This window comes from Carettochelys insculpta, chromosome 2, assembly GCF_033958435.1.
Source record: "Carettochelys insculpta isolate YL-2023 chromosome 2, ASM3395843v1, whole genome shotgun sequence".
In the NCBI taxonomy this organism is placed as follows: domain Eukaryota; kingdom Metazoa; phylum Chordata; order Testudines; family Carettochelyidae; genus Carettochelys; species Carettochelys insculpta.
Window position 1 is genome coordinate 19,225,733 of NC_134138.1, and position 24,104 is coordinate 19,249,836.

The following is a 24,104-nucleotide window of genomic DNA, read 5'->3' on the forward strand; positions in this document are numbered from 1 at the left end:
TTTGAACGTCTCTAGTCTGGCGACCTTGGGATCTGACTGGTGCCGAACCAGAGAATTTGACAAACCGTGGGAGGTCAATAGTGTCTAGCACATTATCAACACTTCCACTGCTTACAGGGCTCTTAGAAGACATTTAGGGGTAAATGACAACAAAATAACAGCACAGAACACTGAGATCCATGCCTGGTGGTTGTAAACAAACTTTATGGGACCACAGGAAACTTGGCCACACCCATGATAAGTGGCTAACCAGCTAACTAAAAGCATGCCAGCTTGCAGAGTTTGCCAGACTAGAGAGGTTCAACCTGTAGTTCTGAGTTTGATTCCCCCCGACACCCAAGGTGATGTCCATTACACATACGTGCTCTTTTACCTGCCGAGGAGATATGTCGTGCGGATGTCTTCCTGATCTTCTTTGCGTCATCACAGATCCACTGCTCGCAGCACTTGCCCACTATCTTAATCTGCTTTGGGTTTGAGCACCAGACAAGTGGGGGGCGTGATTTGGTGCACAATGACATACAGCCCACGGCCCCGTTGATGCATGTGCAGTTGTACTTGCAATTGGGCTGGAAGGTCTCTCCGTTCTTATACCGGATTCCATTCAGGACACAGCCCACACCCACAATTTCTAAACGGGAGAGAGAGAGAGGCACACACCATAAAAGTCAGGAACGTTCTTCGGAATAATAAGCTTCCTTAATGAGTAGCTCCTCCCACTGACAAAATTGAAGAGCCAGCAACACTGTGGTCCACAACAAAGCAGATCCATACAATTTTAGGCTTTACTATCCCCATTAGGGTCGCCCCCCCTTATGAAGCATGAATGTGCAGTGTTCCCCTCAGAGGTCTCAGCAATATGTTTTATTCCTCGTCGGATCTGCCAGAAGTTACACATGCTGCACTGAGTTCTTGATAGGAGTTTCAAGGTCTCCTTACACACAAGCCACCAGGCACAAAGAGACGGCAGTCAGAAGCCAGAAAATGGCAGCTCACACCAATGCCACTGCAAAATTCCAGGCTATGATTGTTGATTGCTCCATTGTTGTATAGAGGTTGAATACTTCCCAGACTGAGAGTTTGAAACAATAGAACAACTGACTTTTAGCTGGCCTGATGAATATTTCATGCATATACTGTGGCAAGGTGCCCCTGGGTTTGGCATGGGTCCCCTGCTTCTACCCCTAACAGTAGGGTCTAGGCTGCAGCTACCTCTGCTCTTTGGGTCGGCTGGCTGACCTTCTTCCCTACTTGTCTCACAGCCAGGGCCGTCAGCCTGGCTGGAGGGGAGGGGAGCCCTGCCACTCCTCTCTCCCCAGCTCCCTATGAGCATGCTCTCCTCTCCTTTACAATGGTTGTTCAGCCTCATCTCTCATACTCTCCCCTTCCCTGTTTGCTTGGGCTGCTTTTAAGCCTGCCTGCAGTCGGATCCGCTGGCTCTCGTTAATTGATTGCCTGCCACCACTCCTTATTGTCTCCACCTGGGAGCTTAATTAGCTTGTTCTCCTCTTCCCCTAGCCCAGGCTGGGTCCTGAGCTGCCTTCCACCTGGGGTCTGCTAGCTGGACCCTGTCCCAATACATATACATTTCACCCAAATCGCAACACAGGGGCTCTCAAAGGCTACGTCTACACCAGCCCCTGCCTTTCAGAAGAGGCATGGTAACGAGCGAGCTGGGAAGACGCCCAACTAAGTCATCCCAGCCAGGACTTTGTCAAGCGGGACTTACAAACCTCTAGGGATGGAGATCACCCCTCTTGGTAACACATTCCAGTGCTTCACCACCCTCCTAGTGAAAGAGTTTTTCCTAATATCCAAACTACACCTCTCCCTCTGCAACTTGAGACCATTGCTCCTTGTTCAGCCACCTGTACTGAGAACAGCCTCTGTCCATCCCCTCTAGAGCACCCCTTCAGGAAGCTGAAGGCTCCTTCAGGTGTTGTACCTTGGATGGATACTACGGACCAGATGCATAATGCTCTCAATGGGCAAGCAGAGGTGCTTCAGCTGAATAAGGAATCGTGCAGGGCCTTTGTATATAAGGGCCAATTTCTGGAACGTGCCGTATGCATTCAGTCCCAAGGGTCTCCAGTCCTCCGCAGGACTGGTTCCTAAGTGTATGTTCACTGAAATGCCTGGCAGTTGGGTACACAATTCCAAATAAGGAAGCCTGTGCTCTGGGATCAGGGAAGGAGGCTGAAGGCCTTAAGGGAATTGCTGCATGAGAAATAGTGGTGTCCTAATCTCCTGGGTCAGCAGGAGACACCTGAGTTTGCAGATTCGCATTTGAAACTTGATCTGGGGCCTCAAGCTGGTAAGTGTGAGGAATCAGGTCAACAGATGACTGGTCCTCCTAGCCTCTCCGGTCCTCCTGCCAGGCTGTGTGCTCCTTTGGGTCCCACTGGTAGGGAGGAGCAGTAGGTCTCCCTCTGATCCAAGGTCCCAAATGCATGCCTGTATTGCTTTGGTTTGAAACCAGCCAGGTCATCTTCCCCACCTCCTCAACACACTGGATCATCATCTGCTCTTCCAGGAGCACACGGCTGCAAATCAGAGGGTAGGACTGGGCCTCAAAATGCTGTTTCCTTCCTACTTTTGGACACAAGCAGCTCAAAGAGCGAGACCCTTACAGTTATCTCTCAGCTGGCCAACATGCTGGCAAACCAGTAGATCTTTTTAGATGCCGGGGGCAGTGGAAGGTTTACAGTCAAGTAGATCTTGACTTTAGTAAGGCTTTCAATACAGTCTCCCATGGCCTACTTGTAAACAAACTAGGGAAATGCAGCCTAAATGAAACTAATAATTGGCTGGAAAACCATCCCCAGAGAGTTGTCATCCATGATTCACAGTCAAGTTTGAGGGCCATATCGAGAGGAGTCCAGGTTTGGGATCTAGTTCTGTTCAATGTCTTCATGAGTGATCTGGATAATAGCATGCAGAACTTGTAAAGTTGTGGACGATACAAAACTGGGAGGGATTGCAAGTGCATCTGAGGGTAGAATTAAAACTCAAAATGATCTGGACAAACTGGAGAAATGGTCTGAAGTCAATAGGATGAAATTCAATAAGGATAAATGCAAAGGACTTCACTTGGAAAGGAACAACAAGTTGCACACATATAAAATAAGCAAATGACTATCTAGGAAGGAGTATAGTGGAAAGGCATCTGGCAGTCACAGTAGATGACAAACTAAACATAAGTCTACAGTGTAACGCTGATGAACAAATAAAAGGCAAACATTCTGGAGTGTACTAGCAGAAATGTTGTAAGCAAGACATGAGAAGTAATTCTTGCACTGTACTGCAAACTGATTAGGCCTCATCTGGAGTATTGTGTCCACTTCTCGGCACCACGCTTCAGGAAAGGTATGAACAGATTGGAGAAAATCTGGTGGGGCAGGGGAAATGCTTAAAAGGCTACAAGGAAAGATGGAAAAAATGGGCCTGTGCAGTCAGAGAAGAGAAGACTGAGCACAACAATTTTCGTTTTCAAGTGCACTAAAGGTTGTTACAAGAAGGAGGGTGAACATTGTTCTCATTAACCTCGGAGGACAGGACAAGAAGCAATGGGCTTAAACTGCAGCATGGCTAAACATTAGGAAAATCTTAACTGTCAGGATTGGTAAGCACTGGGACAAATTGCTTAGGGAAGCTGTGCAATCTCTGTCACTGAACGTTTTTAGGAGAGGGGTAGACGAACCTTGGTTGGGCTCGATGACCTCCTGAGGTCTCTTTCAGCCTGAGGATTCCATGAGTCTATGAACCATTTGTCAGGAAAGGTCCAGTCTAGGTATTATGTAGTCTTGCCTTGCACGCATTGGACAGGATTAAGTGACCTGTTCAGGTCCCTTCCAGAGCTACACTTCTATGATCCTACACTAATAGACAAATTCAGGCATGTTCAGAGCAACAGGACAAGTCAATGCTGTGTATCTAAGCCAAAAATATATGTACATCACTTACGTGCACATACTCCTATTTCGTACCTAGGTCTGTCTCCACTGTAGTCACAGTACAGGCCCCTGTGGAAGTCGCAGATATCAGCCTCCGTGCAGTTCTCTCCAATCTGTTTGGCACACGCCTTGCAGCACTCGCAGCCGTCGGTGATCAGGCTCACCCCTGCTGGACAATGAGGTGGCGACTGGGGACACTCGCATGGCCACTTACAGTACTGAGTCCGTGTGTAGCCCTCAGTCACGACGGTGCTGGGAGGGGGCAAGGTGGTGGCGTCCTGGGGCGTGGCCTACAAACGAACAAATAAGGCTCACAGTCCTTTCTGGAAGGGCTTTCAAATGCTTATCCAACATGTAACCCATTTCAAGTTCAAAGTGACTGAGAAAGCATGGAGGGCTCACAGCAAAGAGCTATGGAAGTGGATTTCATCTGAAGAGCACCCAGCTCCCTTTTGTAGAATCACCTCCATCATCAGACTGAGGTAGACAGCCAGCTGTTCAGAGAAGCACCCAGCTTGCAAGGCCTTGTCAGATCCTTCTCAGATCCTTCTCCTACCCTGCCCGGCTGAGACATCTCTCCATTTAGCGACTGGGGGAAGGCAAAGATGTTGTGACCCCTCCCGACACCACTACATGAAGGTTAAGAAGCCCTGGCTTATCTGAAATTCCTGAGGCCGTCCCCCTGAGCTGGGGGTGCCAGTGAGGACAGGCTGGCCTCCTGAGACCCCTGCTAGTTCTTATTTACAGTAAGACAACAAATTGCCTCTTGCACACTATTTCAAGATGTTGGTCTCCAATTCTGACCAGCTGTGAGAAGGGCATTGGCTAGTGAGAGGGAGAGATACGTTCATTCATTCTCCGTTGTTCAGACCTTTACTAAGCTGGTTCACTCATACTGGTTCATGAATTCTCAGCTCCCCTAAGTCCCCATTGTAAAACAAGGGGTCCCAAACTCTCAGCCCGCAGGCCATCGCCAGCCTGAACAATTGTGTAATCTGGCCCAGGAGTCCTGGTGGGCCAAAGAGGTGGAGCCTGTCCATTACCATCCTCAAGCCCTGCCCCTGCCTGCCACTGCCCCACTCTCTTCCCCCATGGTACTCTGTCCCCCAAGGACATGGCTTCAGGGATTACCAGGGGGACCTGGTGTGGGTGGCAGCAGCAGTCAAGCCCTCCCGCAAGCCCCATGGCAGTAGGAGCCACAGGGAAGTGGAGCAGCCATGCCTGCTGAGGCACCTTCACTTCCCCTCAAACCCTCCCTCTGTGGGATGTGGGGGGGCCAGCTCCAGCTGTTGCCCCATGCCAGACCCCCAGTAATCTCCGAAGCCATGTCTTTGGGGGACAGGGTGCCATGGTGGGAAGAGGGCAGGGTGATGGTGGGAAGAACTGGGGCTTGGGGAACAGTAATGAACACCCACTCCCCTGACCTGCTGAGGCTCCTGAACCAGATTGCACAATTGCTCCAGCTGGGGATGGCCCATGGGCCAGGAGCCTGAGACACTCCAATTCCTTGGCAACCTCCCACGTCTGTGCAGCTTTAATTTACTCATGCCATCACATGTACCCTCAGCCCTGCAGGTGAGCTCCATAACAGTTGTTGTAAATCCCACTGACAGGCTCCACTGTGACTGGCAAAACTTTGTTCGGGATGCCATTCAGCACTTAAGGTGTTGCCTCCAGGCATGGCTGGGTGCCTATCTCCTGCCTGCGCACGTACCCTGCTGCCTCTGCCTAGGCATTCACAGTCTCTTTCACCTCTGCCCCAGAGCTATTCACAAGCTGGGAAGGATGGGCCTTTGGCCTGAGAAGTCACACACAGGGACCCTGCCTGCTAGGTCATCGGTCAGTGTTGCCACTAATATTTTCCATCCATGTGCAGATTTTTTTCTCGTCCAGGTGCAGAATAAATTTTCTGTGTTCACGGAGGCATGTGTGAATGTGCACCACCAGTAGAAATAAAACCTGGCTGTGGGCACTCCGCTAATCAGGCAGGTGGCATTTGAATCTCTCCTCGGTGGCCACCCAAGCACCCACCTTACAGGGAATTCTGCCACCAGCCTCTCTCAGAGCCTGTAGCCCTGAGGGTATGGTACTCAGCCAGGCCATGGCAGAGCCTCCCCCGTTCTTCTCTCCTCACTCCTGGAAAGGGAAAGGGGGTTTAAATTAGGCTCCCCCACATCTCATGGAGGGTGCCTTGGCCACCAGAGCTCTGGGACATTCTTGTGCATAGGGCTTCCTCAGTCTCTCCTATTGAAGTGGATCCACTTTAGCTTACCACGACAATAGTTACATATCATTTGGGCCAGTGAAAGAGAATGATTGTACTGGCCAGTGGTTAGAGCGCTCACCCAACAGGTGTTAGTTCCTTGTTCAACTCCCTTTGTTCCTGGAGGAGAAACTGCAGAACCAGGATCCTCCCACATCCTAGGCGAGTACCTTACCCCCAGGTAAAGGCTAGAGCAGATCCTGTCCACTGCACTCAGCATTTTGTTTTGGGTCCCTCGCATAACTTGGACGGCCAAGTCCCTGTCTTTTCCCAGTGCAGGGGAGGCACTGCCCTACAGCCTGCACTTAGCCCCACCCTTCTCAGGCAGAGAGGCGCCTTAGTACACTTAATGGCTTCCTTGAGCACCATCTGAGGTGCCTACCTTTCCCCATTCACTGCATAGGGAGGCTATGTGCCTGACTCAGGCTTTGTAGACCACAGTGGTTTCCTGTGATTTTCTAGGCCCCTACAAGTTAAGTGCTATGATGCCTAATTCCTTTTGTGGATCTGGGTTTGAGTGACTTACATCCTTTTTCAGTGTCAAAAATACCATATCTGTAGTGCGGACATGTCTGCCTAGATTCTCAGTGAACTCAGGTTACTGTCATGGCTGCATAGCTCTCTTTGATGGGCTTTTGTGTAGTCACACTGCACTTGGTATTCCCTTGTTTTTTTTTTTTCTTTTCCTCCTGAGGGCTTCACAAACAGCCACTGGGACATTAAAACCTTGAGCTTCAACCCCTGTGTCTCCTGGCACATAGATCAGTACCCTTCACGTTGGAATAGACAAGTACCATTCTTTGGAAGCTCCCCAGTTACCAGGCCTACATGGATCTCCCAGAATGGGGCATGCTGACGGAACAGGGGTAGGTGCTGCTAGGGTTCTATTGTCCAATCTCCCCACCTCCCCAGTCTTGCTTTAAGTTCTGGTAAGAGAAAGCTGCATACCTAGTTTGGTGGGTCCATTTCTTACCATTAAGGAGGTGTTCTTGAACAGACAGACAGCACACAGCCTGACAAACTCTCTCAAACATGTAATAGATTTAAGTTAAACCAGTGAGGCTTTTAAAATGGGCAAGGTGGAACAACCAACCAACCAAAAAACAACCATTCCATTGACCAGAACTACTTTTTTTAACCCATAGACTTTCAATTCGCTGATGTTTGATGGTTTGACTTTTCATCTGAATTTGAAATGGGGAAATTTTTAAAATCCCCAGAATTTTCATGGGAGGTGAAAACTATTTCCCACACAACACTAGGTTTAGGTACTGGACTTTCCACTGCTCCTGTAGAGAGACAGATAATCTCACAGCTAAAGGCTTCTTGCTGTGTAGGAGTGTTTCCATACAAGTGGCACCAAACTCCACTTTGCATCTCACTACTCTATGTTATGGGATTTGGCCTACCCTGAGCAATTCCTTTCTCTCCTTGGGGTAATTTGTTTGCCAGGATAACCTGTTTGTTATCAAAGGATTTATTAAGTGCACTTATAAATCTGTTGCATATGCATGCAAATATATACATAAGAACCTTGGAAGTTAGCTACACTTTATGTAGAAACCAAAACAGTTAACAAATCACTAATCACTGTCCGTATATGCAATGTATTTACCCTGGGCCCCATTCTCATTTCTGCTAAGATCCCATTACACTGCTCTGAAAGTTAGTATAAATTACATTTAAACCCATGCAAATAAAATAGTAAATAAACTATAAAAATAGTAAATAAAAGGCTGCATCAAAATAAAAATGAAAAAACAACACTGGCCCTTTATTTTAATATTGCTCTTTCCCACTGCATAGTTTCAATGTGTAGAATGAACAATCACCTAAGGAGAGAAAATCGTTTCTATGGAGAGAAGTTTATTTGTATTGCTGTTAATCATTAGAATTGTTTAATGAGCAAATCCAGATACAAGGAGAGATTGTACAGCAATGTAACCAGTGCATTATCATGGCACAGCCCTATAAGCAAATGAAATTGCAGTGACTGGTTTAGACAAGCGTGAGCAAACAGATTAGCTGGTAAAGGTTTCATCCTGTGCAGCTAGTTAAACTACAGATCAATCAACCTAAGTAGCAAAGGTGAAAACAATGAAAAATCTTCAAACCAAACACCTTCTGTTTTTACTTCGTAGAAGATAATTTTTACTTTACACTTTGTGCACACTCTCTTTCTTTGCTCCTCACCTCTGACAACAGATATCACACTGGGCCATCACAGTTTTGGGCCATCTTTCTGATATCAGTGTTTGCTGAGATGCCATCAGCAAAATACAGATCACGCTGGACTTCCTTCACAGTTCGAAGAACTTGTTAGATGAATGCCCTGTAAGTCAACCTGCTGACAGGGTGAAAGTCTGTGGCATTATTCAGATTATGGTTCCCTCTGGCCTTAAACTCCAGGGCTACGGTTACACTAGCGAGTTTTGTTGACAAAACTGGTGGAATGGCCACACGCAAAATGCATTTTAATGACAGTATGTCAACAAAAGTCGGCTCTTCCTCTGACAACCTTCTGCCTCTCTCAGATGAGGAACAGCGCCTTTTGTTGGCAGGTTCTGTCAACCAAAAATTTGTGTGAACACTCTTGGGGGGGACCTTCTCTCAACAGACAGGGAGTCCAGGACAATGGGCAGCCTTGTCTGCCGTGCTTCTGAGTGCCTGTTTTGTCCAGAGAACAGCGGAGCAGTTGACAGAGCAAAGCACTCTTCCACTTGACTTTTGTGTGTGGCCGCACTCTGGCAACAGAATTTTTTTCAGGAAATCTCTTCCAACAGTGACTTCTGTAAACAGATGGCTGTAGTTTAACCTTAGCCTAGGAATCTAAGGGTATATCTACACTGCCAAGTTTTGTCACCAAACACTGCTTTTTGATGCCAAAACAGCGTGAACATTAGAATAAGGTTCCGAAGAAACCACATTAGCACGTGATCGGTTTCGTCAGTACTGGAACTCATCAGACGTGAGTAAATTGCTGCAATTCACACTGAACATTCACACTGCAATATGACTTTTGTCCAGCAAAATATGCATGTTTGAAAACAAAAAACTTCTACCCTTACCAGAGACTTTTTTCTTTTGCAATTCCTTTGTTGTTGACAAAAACTAGATAACTTCCCGAGGTCCCTTCCAGTTCTATGAGATATGTATCTCCATATTTATAAAAGAACCAGTGTAAACAACTGCTATTTGTTTCATCAACAGAACTGGTCTCTGCCAGTATCCCACAATGCCTAACCTGATGGCTGTGCTGAGTGTTTTGATTTCTGCTGCCCCACAGGCCAGGGCCGCAGCCCCTTCAAAGTTCTGGGAAGCATCTGACAGCTGCATGAGGGAACAAAGAACAAATCATTGGAACATTCCTTTGCGACTCTGCACTAGGAACACAGTGGTGGGCAGACTGCTGTTTCAGGGGGAGGGTGACAGATCCCTGCATTGACATTCCTAAGCAGAGAGAGAGTTCACAGAGTTATTCATGGTGCCGCACCCATCAGCTGAGGATGCCGTGGGAGATCTCAGAAGGAATCCCAAGGTGTGCAGAGATCATCTGTGCCTACCCACAACACTGCACTGTAGGATACATACCCCCCCAGTGCATTGCTCACACTGTCGATGATGGTGTCCCCCCTATGATTGGTCAACAGAGGGAACAAGTGTGAACACCTGCAGGCAATTTTTGTTTTGTCGACTTTTGAGCACCAGTGTAAGTTTTGTCAAAAAGCCACAGTAATGCAGACATATCCTAAGATGCAACCAGGGAGCTGTGTCTTCTACTGTTGCGGTTCCTTACCATGAGAGACAAAACCTCAGGGACATTAGCAGACTCAAAGCTCTATTTGTGGTTTAGCCAGAGCCTCACTGCATTAATAGGGGTTACATCAGCACCTCACATGAATTAATTCATTTATCTTCACAATAAACTAGAGAGTTATTGGCTCATCATTATTTACAGAGAGGGAGCCACGGCAGAGATGGAAGTGACTGGCTCAAGATCAGGCAGAAAACTTGCAACCTCTCTTGTCCTAGTCCTGTGACTTTTCCAAATCATTGTCTTTATAGACAGATGTACTTAACTCATCCTTGAGTTTACAATAGAATCTCAGAGTTATAAACACCAGAGTTATGAACTGACCAGTCAACTCCATGCTTCATTTAGGACTGGAAGTACATAATCAGGCATCAGCAAAGATTAGAAAAAGAAAGCCAACACAGTAGAGGATTATATTAAAAATAAAGTGAAAGCAGCGTTTTTATTCTGCATAGTAAAGTTTCAAAGCTGTAAGTCAATGTTCAGTTGTAAACTTTTGAAAGAGCAGCCATAGCCTTTTATTCAGTTACCAACTTTTCCACATTTCAGAGTGACAAAAAACTTCCAGTCCCAAGGTGCTCATATCTCCAAAGTTTTACAGCAGCCATGACACCAAGTATCTTCCCCAACCTGAAGCAGCGCTCTCTGTAACTCAAAAGATTGTCTCAACTTCTCAACAGCAGAAGGTGTCCAGTAAAATATAGTCTCTCCCCCACCTTCTCTCTCCAGAGACTGATGTCAGACAACAGTGCAAGTATTTTCCTCACAAGGCCCACAAACACATCTCCACTTTCCCATGGAAAAACCAGCTCTGGGGACCAGAGCAGAGCTCAGCCTCCACCCAAGTGATCTACAATACATTTAAACTTTTATTCCAGTAACCATCCCTGGATCAGGTGAGAACCTAACACCGCACTGGAGAGAAACATTTTGTGATTCAGACAGGGACCCACAAATAGCTGCTGTGGCTAGATCCTGTGAGTAGTGACACTTCATAAACAGCTCAGCAGAGAGAACTTTCATCCAACAGGCAACATGGTGGTTTGGCCTTTCATTCACTGATGTGTGTTGATTTAAAAAGCAAAGCACTTTTCAGCTTCTAGTCGAGCTCCCTCCATTAGAACAGCAATACATGTGGTGTCCATAAGATTGGAGTACAGAGAGATTCAAAGAGGCAGGTTATGGGATAAGGTTTACTCCAAAATCCCAAAGTCAAGTATATTCAGGAACCCCAAGAACAACAAAAGCAATTGCTGGTTTGGAACCTTTTTTCAGCTTTCAGTAATTATTTTGTATGATTATTCTCCAGTTTGGGTATACACCATCTTGGAGCCACCGGAGAAAATATTTCAACACTAGTTACTGATTACAACTTTTGATTTTTATGCATTCCAAGTTACCTGCCTGAAAGAAAACACAAGGTCCCTCTCACCCTCTTATGGCCAATAATTCTCAGTTAAGGTCACTTGTGACTCCTTTTTGGCAGACCAAACTGCAATGCCTTTTGCACCTGCAGAGAGTAACACATCTCCAGCCAACAGCCAGCTTGTTAATATGTACTCATTCCAGGAGGGAAGAAAGAGAAGATGACAAATGATAGCATAACATGGCCACAACCTCACTGTTTATAATGGTCAAGTATTCTTATGTACAAGTCTTATGCACAAGTCTTATGCAAAGGAATGAAGCAGATGGCAAGAGTTCAGGGGTATGTCATGCATACCAGCATTGTTTTTATCAGTTTCCTGGGAAGCACTATTCTTGTAAGTTAGCTCTGTTTTTGAAACATTGAAGGTTTAGGTCAGGGGTGTACAAAGTGGGGGGATGGGCCCCTTTGGGGTGCATTACAGTTCATAAGGGTAGTGCAGCAGGATCGACTGAGTTTCAGGCTCATCCATCTCATTAAAAATATTGAAATATGTTACTGTTTTTATGTCTGTGTATTCACATTTATATACAGATTAATAACATTTTTACACTCTACAGATTTATTTTCTTAACACGTGCCAAGAGGTTTTTGGGGTTTTTCCCCTTTTAAACACAACCAAAATTTCTGTTGGTTTGGATTACATTAGACAGAATGAGAGGACCCTACTAACTGCAGGGACAAAAAGTGGGGCCCCACATAAACAGTTTGCTCACCTCTGGTCTAAGTTATTGTGCAGAACATGCTGCATAGCTTGGCTCATAAGCCAGTCACAGCAATAACAGGTGGGTTTTACACTAAACATAAAGGAATCTCCAGACTTCTTTCTTCAGTAGCAAAGTCCCAGGTTTACTGCCGTGTAAATCAAGCATTTTGCTTTCAGTTGTGATGACCTTTTAAAACAAGTTTATTCACCCATTTGGCCCCAGGTTGCAAGACCTCCCTTTTAAAGTGTTCTTCTTTCATGTTCTTTTTCCTAGAGATAAGCCTAGACCAAACCCTGAATCACATGGGAGACCAACGAGATATAACTAATTATCTGCTGCGCCTCTAAATCATGTTAACAAGGAATTGCTGTTTACATGAAGAACATTAATACTTTGCACCTACTGGGCAAAATCCTCTGCTGCAGTAAAGTGGGCAAACCTACATGGGGAGATCTCCAAACACTTTATGTGCAATAATTCAGCCTTGTAATGCAACTGGAGAAAAGCAAGTCTTTTTATTTCCATTTTTCAGCTGGGGAAAAGGAAGCACAGAAATGTTAGCATGACTAGCCCGAGATTATATTCACTGGTCATTGACAGAGCTGAGACTAGGATCCAGGAATTGGGATTGGGCTTTAACAGGAGCATGTAGTCAGAGCCAATTGTTAATTTTGTAAAGCGTAGACAGAGGTTACACACACATTTCACAGAAGTGGAAGGGACCTCGGGAGGTCATCGAGTCCAGTACCTGCCCTCTTGGCAGGACCATGCACCATATTTTTAAAAATCTATTTGCCCCACCTCCCTAAATGGCCGCCCCCAACAAGGATTGGGCTCACAACCCTGGCTTTAGGAGACCAATGCTCAAACCACCAAGCTACCCCGCCAAACTATTGTCCATGCAGCACTTGCTGCTGGTCTGTGCAGAGTTAGTTATGCATGCATCTCCAGCTACAGCTTGGCGGTAGTAATAGTAGGAATTCAAAAAAAAAGGGTAGAAAACTGATGGTGGGAACTCAAGATATCAGCCAGAGTAGATCTATAAGAATAGCTTATAAGGCCTTATAACCTGAGCACCTGTAGTTTCTCAACAATTTAGCATGGGTAAGCGAATCAACAGTGACCCTGAGTCACAAGCTGGCATCCGAGTTTGTTTATTGATTGTAATAATCACAAGTGTTGCAAACTGCTGATAGGAAACAGGAAGTTACACCAGTCTGGAGTATTTTTGGAGGGGAATATTAGCAGATGTTCAACCGCAGGTAACTCTGGTAATCCAGTTGACACCTATATTAATAACCATAACATAATTAATATGCTAAGCTATGGAACAAAGGTGGACAAGTTAAGATAAGGTAAAGGAAGGAAGAAGGATGCCATATGTATGTAGGACATCAAGGCCTATAAAACCCCGAGTGCGTCCATGTCAACAGAGTTTGTTCCTGCTTTGCTTAGATTTGTTGGATATTCAGCAGCTAGCGTGATATTTTGCTCATTGTAATCAACTCGATTTGTGGCTCAACGGCAGCTACGTTTGTATTAAATGCAGGGAGGGCTGAAATACAGTTTCCAAAGTTTGTAATTTTGTGGGAATCCAGAAAACAGGATGCTGATAAATCTGTCCCAAAGGAAAGGGTTGACAGAAGTGGAGAGAACATTGCTAAGCAGGGGCTTGACTTTCAGAGCTCTAGAAGGGTAAGAGGGGAGAAGGGAGGTTATTCTGGTCAGGAGGCTAAATATCCAGCCCTGCCTGGACTGGTTTGACCTGTTGTCCTCCACTTCGGAGAACAGAGCTAGTTGTCATTAAGAGCCCCTTTCTTACATTAGCTGTGTTTCTTCTATCTTGCTTGCTAAGAACTGAACTCACTTGAGACTTATGGGCAGCAATCACCATGAGGAAGTGGATGGTGACTGACAGCCAGTAGCGGGGTGCTGGAGAGATGTGATGAGTGGCCAGCAGGGTGGTGGTAGAGAGGTGCAACAAGCAGCCAGGAGAGTGTTGGCAGCAAGCAGGCAGATGGCAAGTAACCAGCAGAGTGTGTAAGATGCCTCCTTACCTCCCTGCATCCAGGATGGGAAGTGAACTCTGCAGATGCACCTCTGAACTCTGAGTCTTCCCTGACCCAGGGCAGCAGCTGTGAGTGGGGCACAGGGAAGGATTGGGCTAGGGTTGGGCATGTGAAGGGGACATTTAGATTGCTGGACTGGGGAACCTGAGAGGAAATAGGATATTGCCCAACCTACTGGGGTGGGACTTTTACTCATAGTTTATGTTTATGAACCTTGTTTATGGTGTTTCCCCAAATTAGTGCCAAGTTTCTTCTCTCCCTCTTACTAAATGTTTCTTTTCTACACTCAGACGCTGTGCCTGAGAGTAGGGAAGCATTGCCTCTCAGAGGCACTAGCAATGGTGCATGAATTTCCCGTTACTGGGTGGGGCCTTGAGCTGGTTCTGAGTTGGATGAATATAGAGGCATGTCTAGATACAGAACCCAATCCTACCTGCTGCTCACTCCACCTGCCAGAAGGGTTACACTATGACAGTTGACAGAGGACTGCTAGAGGAGATGGTCAGGGCAATCACAAGTAGAAATGGTAAATACCAAGGTCTCTAGTAAAAAGTGGGTCCCATTATATGGGACTTTGAAATGTGCTGGCAGAGACTATTCATTCAATTGGATTGCTGTGGGGTTAGATCCTACTAGTCCTATAACCTATAGAACTCCTAAGAGGAGGAGCATTTGCCAAGGACACGCACAATCAGACCTATTATTGGTTAAGAAATCACTCTGTATTCCTCCAAATTAGCTGTCCTAAGTCATTGGGTACATTTACACTAAGAACTAACTTCGAAGTTAAGTATTAGATTGAAGTAGCCAGCAGAGAGTCTACACATATTTTCCCTTACTTTGAAGTTAACTTCGAAGTAGGGAGCCCAGCTTCAAATTCCTGGGAATGGAGTAGAGCTCTTCTTCAACGTTTAACTTCGAAGTAGGGTTGTGTAGATGCTCCACTTTGAAATCGCTTACTTCCAAGTTTTACTTCGAAGTAAGCAACTTCGAAGTTATTTTGTAGTGTAGACACAGCCATTATGAAGAAAATAAGTATACGATTTCAACTCATTCAAGGTAGTGAGGCAAGTGAAACCTCCAATGAAGGTTCTGTGTTTTCAAGCTCTTTATCCACCAGTTACCATGCATATTAGAAGCTCAGAGTTACAATCATCTCAGGATGGGAATGGAGATCGAGTGTAACTCTGAACAAAACACACCGGCTGTTCTTTCAGTAAATTTCAGCTGAACATTAACTGAACACAGCTTAGAAATTTACTATGCAGAAAAAAATTGTGTGCTCCCCCCCACCCCCCTTTTTTTTTTGGTAGTTTACATTTAAACCCGGTATTGTATGTACTGTATTTGCTTCTCAGCCCCCACCTCCTATCTTTGCTGCTGCCTGAATGTGCACTTCCAGTTTCAAATTAGGTGTGTGGCTGGCTGCTCAGTTCATAACTTTGAAGCTCCAAACTCTGAGATTCTAGTAGATCTCTTTTCTACTGCTTCCACCTAGTGGCATGAAATATCCTAAAATATATACACTGAAGGGTTAATTGAACCATCTGTAATACTGCAAGCATGTCTTCATGGTATGATGCATAGCACCCCTTGTGTGCTCACAGGTTTTTTTAAAGCTGGCACTGACTGATCCTATATTTTGCATATTTGTTTTGGTTTGGTTGAAGCGTCATGAAAATCTGTGCTAGGTGTGAAAAATAATTAAGTAGATGAGTATTGCTATCGAAGGCCCTCTCTAGATAGTATAGTGGGGACTTGATTATTGTCCTCTTGTTTTACTTGTAAATGATCAACACTTGTGTCTGCTCCCAAAATCAAGGAGCAGAAGTGATACCATGTGACTTAGCCGATGAACCACACATTATGAATAATAGCGACAACTCTAATCAATCATAGCAAGTTCATTGCAAATCTTAGAACCTGAAATATGTTTATGTAAACCTAATAATCTAAAATAACAAATTCGTTAGGGTTAGTTAAAATCTGACCAAGGATTATTTTAAAGCAGAAAATGGGGTTGAGTGTGACAAAAACAAAACTAAAATAATCCCATCAATCCCTCATTCCCAGCAGTGTTCCCAGGGTGCTGAGCGCTTGGGTGGCTGACTAGCAAAGCACCCCAGCTACCCACCGTGGGCAGCATGTGTTTCTGTTGGTAGTGCACACCGACTTGTGCCTTGGTGCCCATAACAAAATTTATCCCACCCATAGATGGAAAAAAAAAATTAGGGGGAACACTGATCCCAACCCAAGCTGTTAACTAGAAGAACTCATCAGCTTCACCCATAATGAAGGGTCAGACTGAAGAAATGAGTACAACACAACCACGGCTGACCTGCTGCGTCAGTGTTTACAGCAAACTTAAACAGACCCCGTTTCTCACTGGGGGATGAAGACACTGAGTAGTGTTCCATGAAGCAGGTATCACATGGTCAGTTTAATTCAACTGTACCTAAACCAGAGCTCCCGTCATATGAATGCCGCAGAGCACCTCAGTGGTTTCAAAAGAACAAAAGGTAAAACAAAGTGTGACACATTATGAAGAAGCACATCCTGAAGGCTGATGTAGGGAGAGGCCAATTCGGCCCAGCAGGATGTTGCGAGAGAGACCCTGAAATGTCGCTAGATGTCACTATTGTAACCTACATGAGGGAACATGTCAGAGGGCTGCAGTAAGTGCCCTTCTCATATGAGAGGAATCTCTCTCCCCTCGATGAGTGAGGGTTAGCCAGCACACCATTTGAGTGAGGGAGTCTCTCCCGAATGGGGGTGGAGGGAGATGGAACAGGGGGTGGGGAGCAGGGCTGGGTGTATGTGAGGGGGAACCCACACATACTGGAAGGCCTTAGTTCTCCCAGGGTTTGGAAGGCAGCAGTTGAGATGCAATCTCCTTTGCCGCGACTCTGCCATGCACGGCCAGCCAAACCATCTCCGCTGCCCGGCCTCCTCCCTCCCTACCAAGCTGTTCACCCACTGGAGCTTGTGGTGACTTTGGGCAGATCGATGTTTCTGGTAGCTGCTCAGACCTCCTCCAGTGTGTCAGATCTGCTGAACTCCATCGTGTTTTTATTGTGGAAACTTCACCCCTAGCGCTCACCAGTTTCCAGGAAAACGACTCCCAGCACTAGGGCTGGGAATATACAGTGAAATGCCTTTAATTCGGCATGTCCGGGACCAGAGAGGTGCCAGATTACCAAATTTCCGCACTATTGGACGTCACCACCCCGGTGCTCCTCCTGCTTCACCACCCCTGCACACCCCAACTCCAACCTCCACATGCCCCAGCTCAACTCCACCCCCCCAGCCCACCTGCAGCCCTAACCCACGCCACGCTTAAGCCCTTACCCCACTCCCATGGCCCCTACCCACCACCCAAGCCCCCCAATTTACATGAATTTCAAGGTACACAAGGGTTGCATATGCCTGACTATCAAATTTTGCCAGATTATCTCTGTAAATTGGACTATTTTTGCCACATGCCCGACCATCAGGATTTCCTAATCATCAGAGGCCAGATTAAAGGAATTTTACTGTATTCAGAACAGGCGGGGACAGGTCTGCATTTTCTTCTGCTATCATATACAGGAAACGGATTGCCAAGTAGAAATGGAAAAGGAACAGTTCTGCATGGGGGAAGGCAGGGTACACCCTGTGAGCTAAGCAGAAAGGTGGACTGACCAGCATTTTAGAGGGCAAAGAGAAGGGTGCTGCAGCTAGGAGAAAAGGCACAGCAGTGTGTTTCTGTAGGTGTACAGAAGAGGTTCTGGCACTGGGGAGCCAGGGTGGCTTGCAAAATATCTCTAGCTCTTTTTTAGAGCAGTGGTTCTCAGCCAGGAGTATCCATACCTCGGAGGTACTCAGAGTTCTTCTAGAAGGAACCTTACCTCGATGTTTCTCAACCTTTTTATGAATAAAAAATTGGGCTTATTTTATGGTCATCTATTTTTTTAATTTACCCTTTTTGCACAAACGTAAGTATGATGGCAAGTTTATTTCCTACAGGGAATTCCTTCCAAACAACCAGTTACAAAGAGTTGTTTAAACAAATATGTTATAATGGTAGAAAAAAAATTTGTATCTGAAAAGTGTAGGTATCAGGTTTACTTATATATTTTTTAAAAAGGGGTACTTTATTAACAAATTTGAGAAACACTGTTCTAGAGGCATGTCTAGATGTTTTCTAGAGCATTTCTAGATCGAGCTTTAATATTGATTTCAAAGAATCTGCCCTCTTCAGCAAGCACTGAATTCGGCTCTTAATGTACAATGTTTTCTACTGGTCTGTGACTTAGAGCGAACATTATTTATCATTTGCATCACCGAGGAGCCCGGTCATGCCCTGGGATTGCATAGTTCTAAGTGCTGGGCTAACACAGATCAAATAAAAAGGTCTCTGCCCCAAAGAACTTACAATATAAGACTAAAAGACAATGGATGGCTATGTATAGACAGGGAACACATGGAAACAGTAAGGCAACATTTGTCAAGAAGACAGGCAGTGGCATCAGCAGACCTGCTAACGAGCTGTTGTTAACCAGAGCAACCATGTGAATTACCAATCCCTTGAGCTGTTTGGCCCAATCAACATGTTGGCAACACTGAATGCAGGGCAGCTTGCTTGCTGCACATGCACAAGCATTGCAAACGACAGGCTTTCAAGAGATCTTGATCAGATACAAAGAATATAGAACTGTAACCAGCAAATATTGATAGAGGGATTTCATTCTTCTCTAGACACACATCCCACAAATGTGAGACGCTGAGAACCTTATACAAAGGGATCTAGACAAGAAACCCCAGACCCTTAACAGACTGTAATTTGGAATATGCTAAAGGCAGTCAGCCAGTAAGTAGAAAACAGTCATATAGAGTCAGCCAACTTTAGATGGTAAGAGATTTGTCTTATCTCCTCACTAGATGCAGCTAAGCAGAAGGTGTGAAAAGAAGCAGCAGCATCTGTCTTTATTGAAATGAAATGCTTACTAGGTAGACAAAAAAAAGTTGCTTATCAACCCAATCGTTTGCATTTGAGTGGCTTTGACAGCAATGCACAATTAATTTTGAATTGCATGAGCAGGGAAAGATAGCTCTGTGAAAAATGCATACTGTTGTAGGGGAGCATTCCCTCCTGTGGGAGCTCATCTATTTAAAGAGCAAGGTTTACATATGTCTAACTCTTTGCCAGAAATTTTGCTTATACTGGCACAAGCACTATGGCCTTAAAATTCTTTCACATTTTCCCAGAAAACGTTCTCTTGCTTATTTTTCTACTTGTTTAGAAAGAAAGAAGTTGGCCAGTAAAAAGGAAAAGTGGTGCATCGTACAGGTTTTCCCAATAAAGAACACCATTTTCTTAGATGAGGGTTACCTAAAATTCTGTGGTATATTGACAGCCGTAAGGACACATCTAATATCCACAGAACATGGAATATTTTATGTGCTATAAGATGTAAGTTTCTATTTCTTCAGTTTTTCTGTGGATTATGAGCTCACTTGGTGAAAATCAATAGAGATGATAAAAATATTTGCTTTGCACTGTTTATTACCAGAACGACTTTGACAGAGACAAGTCAATTTGGAAAGTCAAAGCAGCTGCAAAGAAAAGTCTCCAGTAGGGATGGGTGAATCACAAATGAAATGTGGAGAGCAGCACAAACTTTGGTGCCCTTTGGCAATTCAAGTTCAGGTTGTACCTCTCTTGTCTAGTGCCCTCAGGACCTGACCAGTGCCAGATGAGAGAATTTGCCAGATTACTGGAGGTCAGTATTGCCTAGCAGCATTACCAACACTTCCACTGCTTACTGGGCTCTTACAGAAGACATTTAGGGGTAAATTGAAGCTAAATAACAGCACAGAACTCTGAAAGCCAGAACTAGTGGCTGTAAACAAACTTTATGGGACCACAGGAAACTTGGCCACACCCATGGGAAGGGGTCAGCTGGCTAACTAGAATCCTGCTGGATTGTGGATGTTGCCAGACAAGAGTTCTGGAATAGAGAGATTCAACCCGTATTATGAATAGTTACAAATGTCCACCTTAAACCTGCCAAGAAGAACCAGCAGATGAATGAGTCAGTGGCAGATGCTGGGTTTCACTCCTCATTCCAACTCCACAACTAGACCACACTAGTTCATTAGTGCCTGGGGATTCTTTGCACAGTATCTGTGTGCTTCACTTACTTCTTTCTCCTTTTGTATTTCAACCGTAGGCCCCTCTCCAATTTCAACAAGCCAGAGGAGCTATTCCTCCAGATCACCCTGTCAAGGTAGTAAATCAACAAGGCACCATCTTTTAATCTTTCTCCATGTTTCCACCACAGTTCAGTTTATTTCAGCTTTGGTCTCTGGACTTGTCCCATGTTGCTTTGTAACTGCCTATATGTCATCTCTATATGAGATTACCAGCTCTGTTCATGGCTATTTGCTCTCATTTTGCAAATAGCATAGCAATCCAAACAGCCTCAAAGATTCCTTCCATCCCCAGCCTTTGACTAGACTGTCAGGTTACAGACCCCCCCAGAACACTGCCAGGAACAGAGGCATATGGCATATTATGTAAGTAATATCAGCACATGTAAGGCAGACTGGTTTCCAGCTGTGCACCTTTCATTGTTCAGTGGGCCTGGAGGGCTAGGCATGGTCTGACACTTGGTCTACCAGCACTGCAGAATTGAATGGAACATCTTTAGGATACGTGATTAATGCAATCTCTGGGAAGTGTTAGGAACTTCAAAGGTCCTTGGAGACAATATATGTGAAGTGGATTCCCTACTCAGGCAATAACTGGAGTGAAGGGAATGCAAGTGAACGAAATCCTTTCTGAATTTTCACTTTGTGCAGAATACCACCAGCTGGCTGCTTACCTATGCATGACATCTTCAAAGACCCAGGTTAAAAGAGTGCCTCAGAGTCATGAGTGTCCTGACCACAGGAACAACAAGAAGTCTTGGGGCACCTTATACACTAACAGATATTTTGGAGCATAAGCTTCATCAGCGGGTCTTTGCCCACAAACACTTATGCTCCAAAATATGTTAGTCTATAAGGTGCCACAAGACTTCTTGTTGTTCTCGAAGCTACACGCTAACACGGCTACCTCTCTGATACTGACCACAGGAAACACCCCCGAATGGGGTTTGAAAGACTTATCACCACCCACAGCCCATGTTGAAGTTGGGATGATCTCTGCTAAGTTTATTAGTATGCATGTAGGGTCTTATATAGTTTTTATATTTCTCTGTATTGCTTTTACCTTCAGAATAAAATGTGCTTGCTTAGAAGTAACTGTGTAGGTTAATTATGGCAATTACACTGTATGCTATCTCTGAAGAAAAGGCAAGAGAGTCAGTCATTTGCTGGGATAACACAGTTTAATCATGAGGCCAAACAGCCTAGAAATACCCCGACTAGAAGGAAAAGAGATGTGTGTCTGCACAAAGAGAAGCTACAGCTGGGGAGCCAGGAGCCTACAGTGAGAGCCTTTGCTGGACAACTGAGGGAGAACAGAGGAGCAAGTGCCCTGAACTGTGATATTCAGTTCCATTGAACTTCACATGTTTTGGTATCTGTAACTCAAGCATCAGTCAAGCTGAGGTATATTTTATAGCTGGAGGAAGTGAGGAGGGGCAGGAAAAGGACAGGCAGGTTACCAAAATATCTGTACTCCAGACAGTACAATCAAAAGGCCCCAAAACTAACCCAGAATCTGGTCCCACAAGACCCAGATTGAAGTTCCCTGGCTCATTCCAGCGTGCAGCAGAGAGGTGACAGCTGTTTCTCAAAGCAGATGACTTCTATTAGCTGTGCGTGTGCAGAAAGATCCATAAAACAGCTTTAACATGTCTGAAACAAGACAAACCACAAGGCATCTACATAGACTGCTACACCAGCTCAGACATGTGATCTGGCTGTAGCCTGTCCCATAGTGAAAGCCATTTTTATCACAGAAACATGGAAGTCAAATATGAAACCAGCATCCAGCTGGAATTTTAGGCTACTAGGACAACATAAACAACATAAAGAATCTGAAAAGAGAGGAGGAGGAGGAGATGAGTGATCGCAGATTGTGTCTAGAGCCCATAAAAGGATTAGACAGGCAAATTAACAGGAGTGGTGTGAACAAGGCATAGGAAGTCAGTCTTCCACTCTACTCTGCACTGAGTAGGGCTCAACTGCAGTATTGTGCCCAGTTCTGGGCACCCAGTTTCAGGAAAGATGTGGAGAAATTATAGAAGGTCCAGAAAAGAGCAACAGGAATGATTAAAGGTCTAGAGAACATGAGCTATGACAGAAGGCTGAAAGAACTGAGATTGTTTAGTTTTAAAAAGAAAAGTCCAAGAGGGGACATGACAGGGTTTTCAAGTACCTAAAAGAGCATTACAAGGAGGAGAGAGAAAAAAATGTTCTCTTTGACCTCTGAGGATAGGACAAGAAGCAATGGGTTTAAAAGGCAGCAAGGGAGGCGTAAGTTGGACATCAGGAAAAAATTTCTGTCAGGGTGGTTAAAAACTGGAATAAATTGCCTAGGGAGATTGTGTAATCTCCAGGACTGGAAATATATAAGATCAGGTTAGATGGACATCTAGTGGGTATGATGTAGATGGTGCTTGGTCCTGTCCTGAGGGCAGGGGACTGGACTTGATGACCTCTGAAGGTCCCTTCAAGTTCTAGTGTTCTATGATTCTATGGACATCAACTCCGGAGACCCCGGGCTTGATTCTCCATTATCTTGCACTTTATGTAGCCATATACACCAGGGCAAAGACACTGTAGCATGCTATCAAATCCAAAATTGTTCAGCGTGCCCAGGTAGAAGTGACTATGCAAATTGGAGGGCAGTGGAGAAGCAAGACTGTGTAATGAATACATACAATCAGTTGCAAACATGTTTAGTCTGATTCTCACTTACGCTGTCCTCACAATGTAAAGGGGCCTCACATTGTATCTAAATCAGGTACAGGAGTTCAAATCAGGTCTACGAGAAGGATTTAGTGAAAACCAGTCCAAGCAAGTGATTGGCTGGAGGAAATTGATGAGGAAGATTAAAAGTTATGTAGACGGTATACAGCTTTGGCTCAACAATAACTATGCAGCCCTGTCTACCTTAACTTGGAAGGAGAAAGCCCAGGGAGGGAGAGGAAGCAGGTAGGGTGTTAAAAGGCTGCATAAATAGGAGCGATGGGATTACATTAATCAAAGAAAGAATGTGGGCTGAAAACTATAAAATACTTCCAGGCATTGGGAATACTAGGTAGTGGAATACATGATCAAAATAGATATTAGAAAGTAAAAAATACAGATAGTTCTGTCATGAGAAATCCCTTAATAAGTACACATATCAGGTAACAGAGAAAAAAGGGGTTTAGGGTTTTCATCAAACCCAATGAGAGCAAAATTACTGAGTTGTCATGGGCAGTATGATCAATACAGACTAATACAGATGTTCATTTATATGTTATGGCAGAAAAATGGATGCACCCTACACTTGACTTCTGATTATCTTCTGGGTGTTCTATTCAAGTGCCATAAGGCTCCACATTCTAAATTTCCTTCTGCTTGCACGTTTTTCTAACAGGCAACTTCTACCTCCAGCTTTCAGAGCCTTGCTGAGTATTTCTAGCCTATTTCCCAGTTTGTGTCCATCCCTGTGCCTACGCTACATTAGAAGAATGCACTGAAGATTCAGTGATTGGTAAAACAGCACAGAGAAATGTAGCATGAAGTGAATGCTGCTTTGATCACTTCCTTGAAAACATGCATGGTTTGATTCCCTCCAGACATATCTTCTCAATGTGCTGTGCTGTGAGAGATCATAACAAGCCTTTTGTTGTGCTACAAGGATACAGACGTCAAACCACTATCAAAAGCTC

General features: G+C 44.9%; 1 protein-coding gene across 1 annotated transcript in view; it reads right to left on the reverse strand.

Annotated features, from left to right (window-relative positions):
* Window positions 1-24,104, reverse strand: part of CCN4 (cellular communication network factor 4) — a 61,957-nt gene that overhangs the window by 8,023 nt on the left and 29,830 nt on the right. Inside the window, exons 2-3 of the mRNA XM_074985607.1 lie at window positions 3,964-4,243; window positions 374-631 (exon numbers count right to left, since the gene is read on the reverse strand). Coding sequence (XP_074841708.1) covers window positions 374-631; window positions 3,964-4,243 — 538 coding nt within the window. The remainder of the gene's footprint in view (window positions 1-373; window positions 632-3,963; window positions 4,244-24,104) is intronic.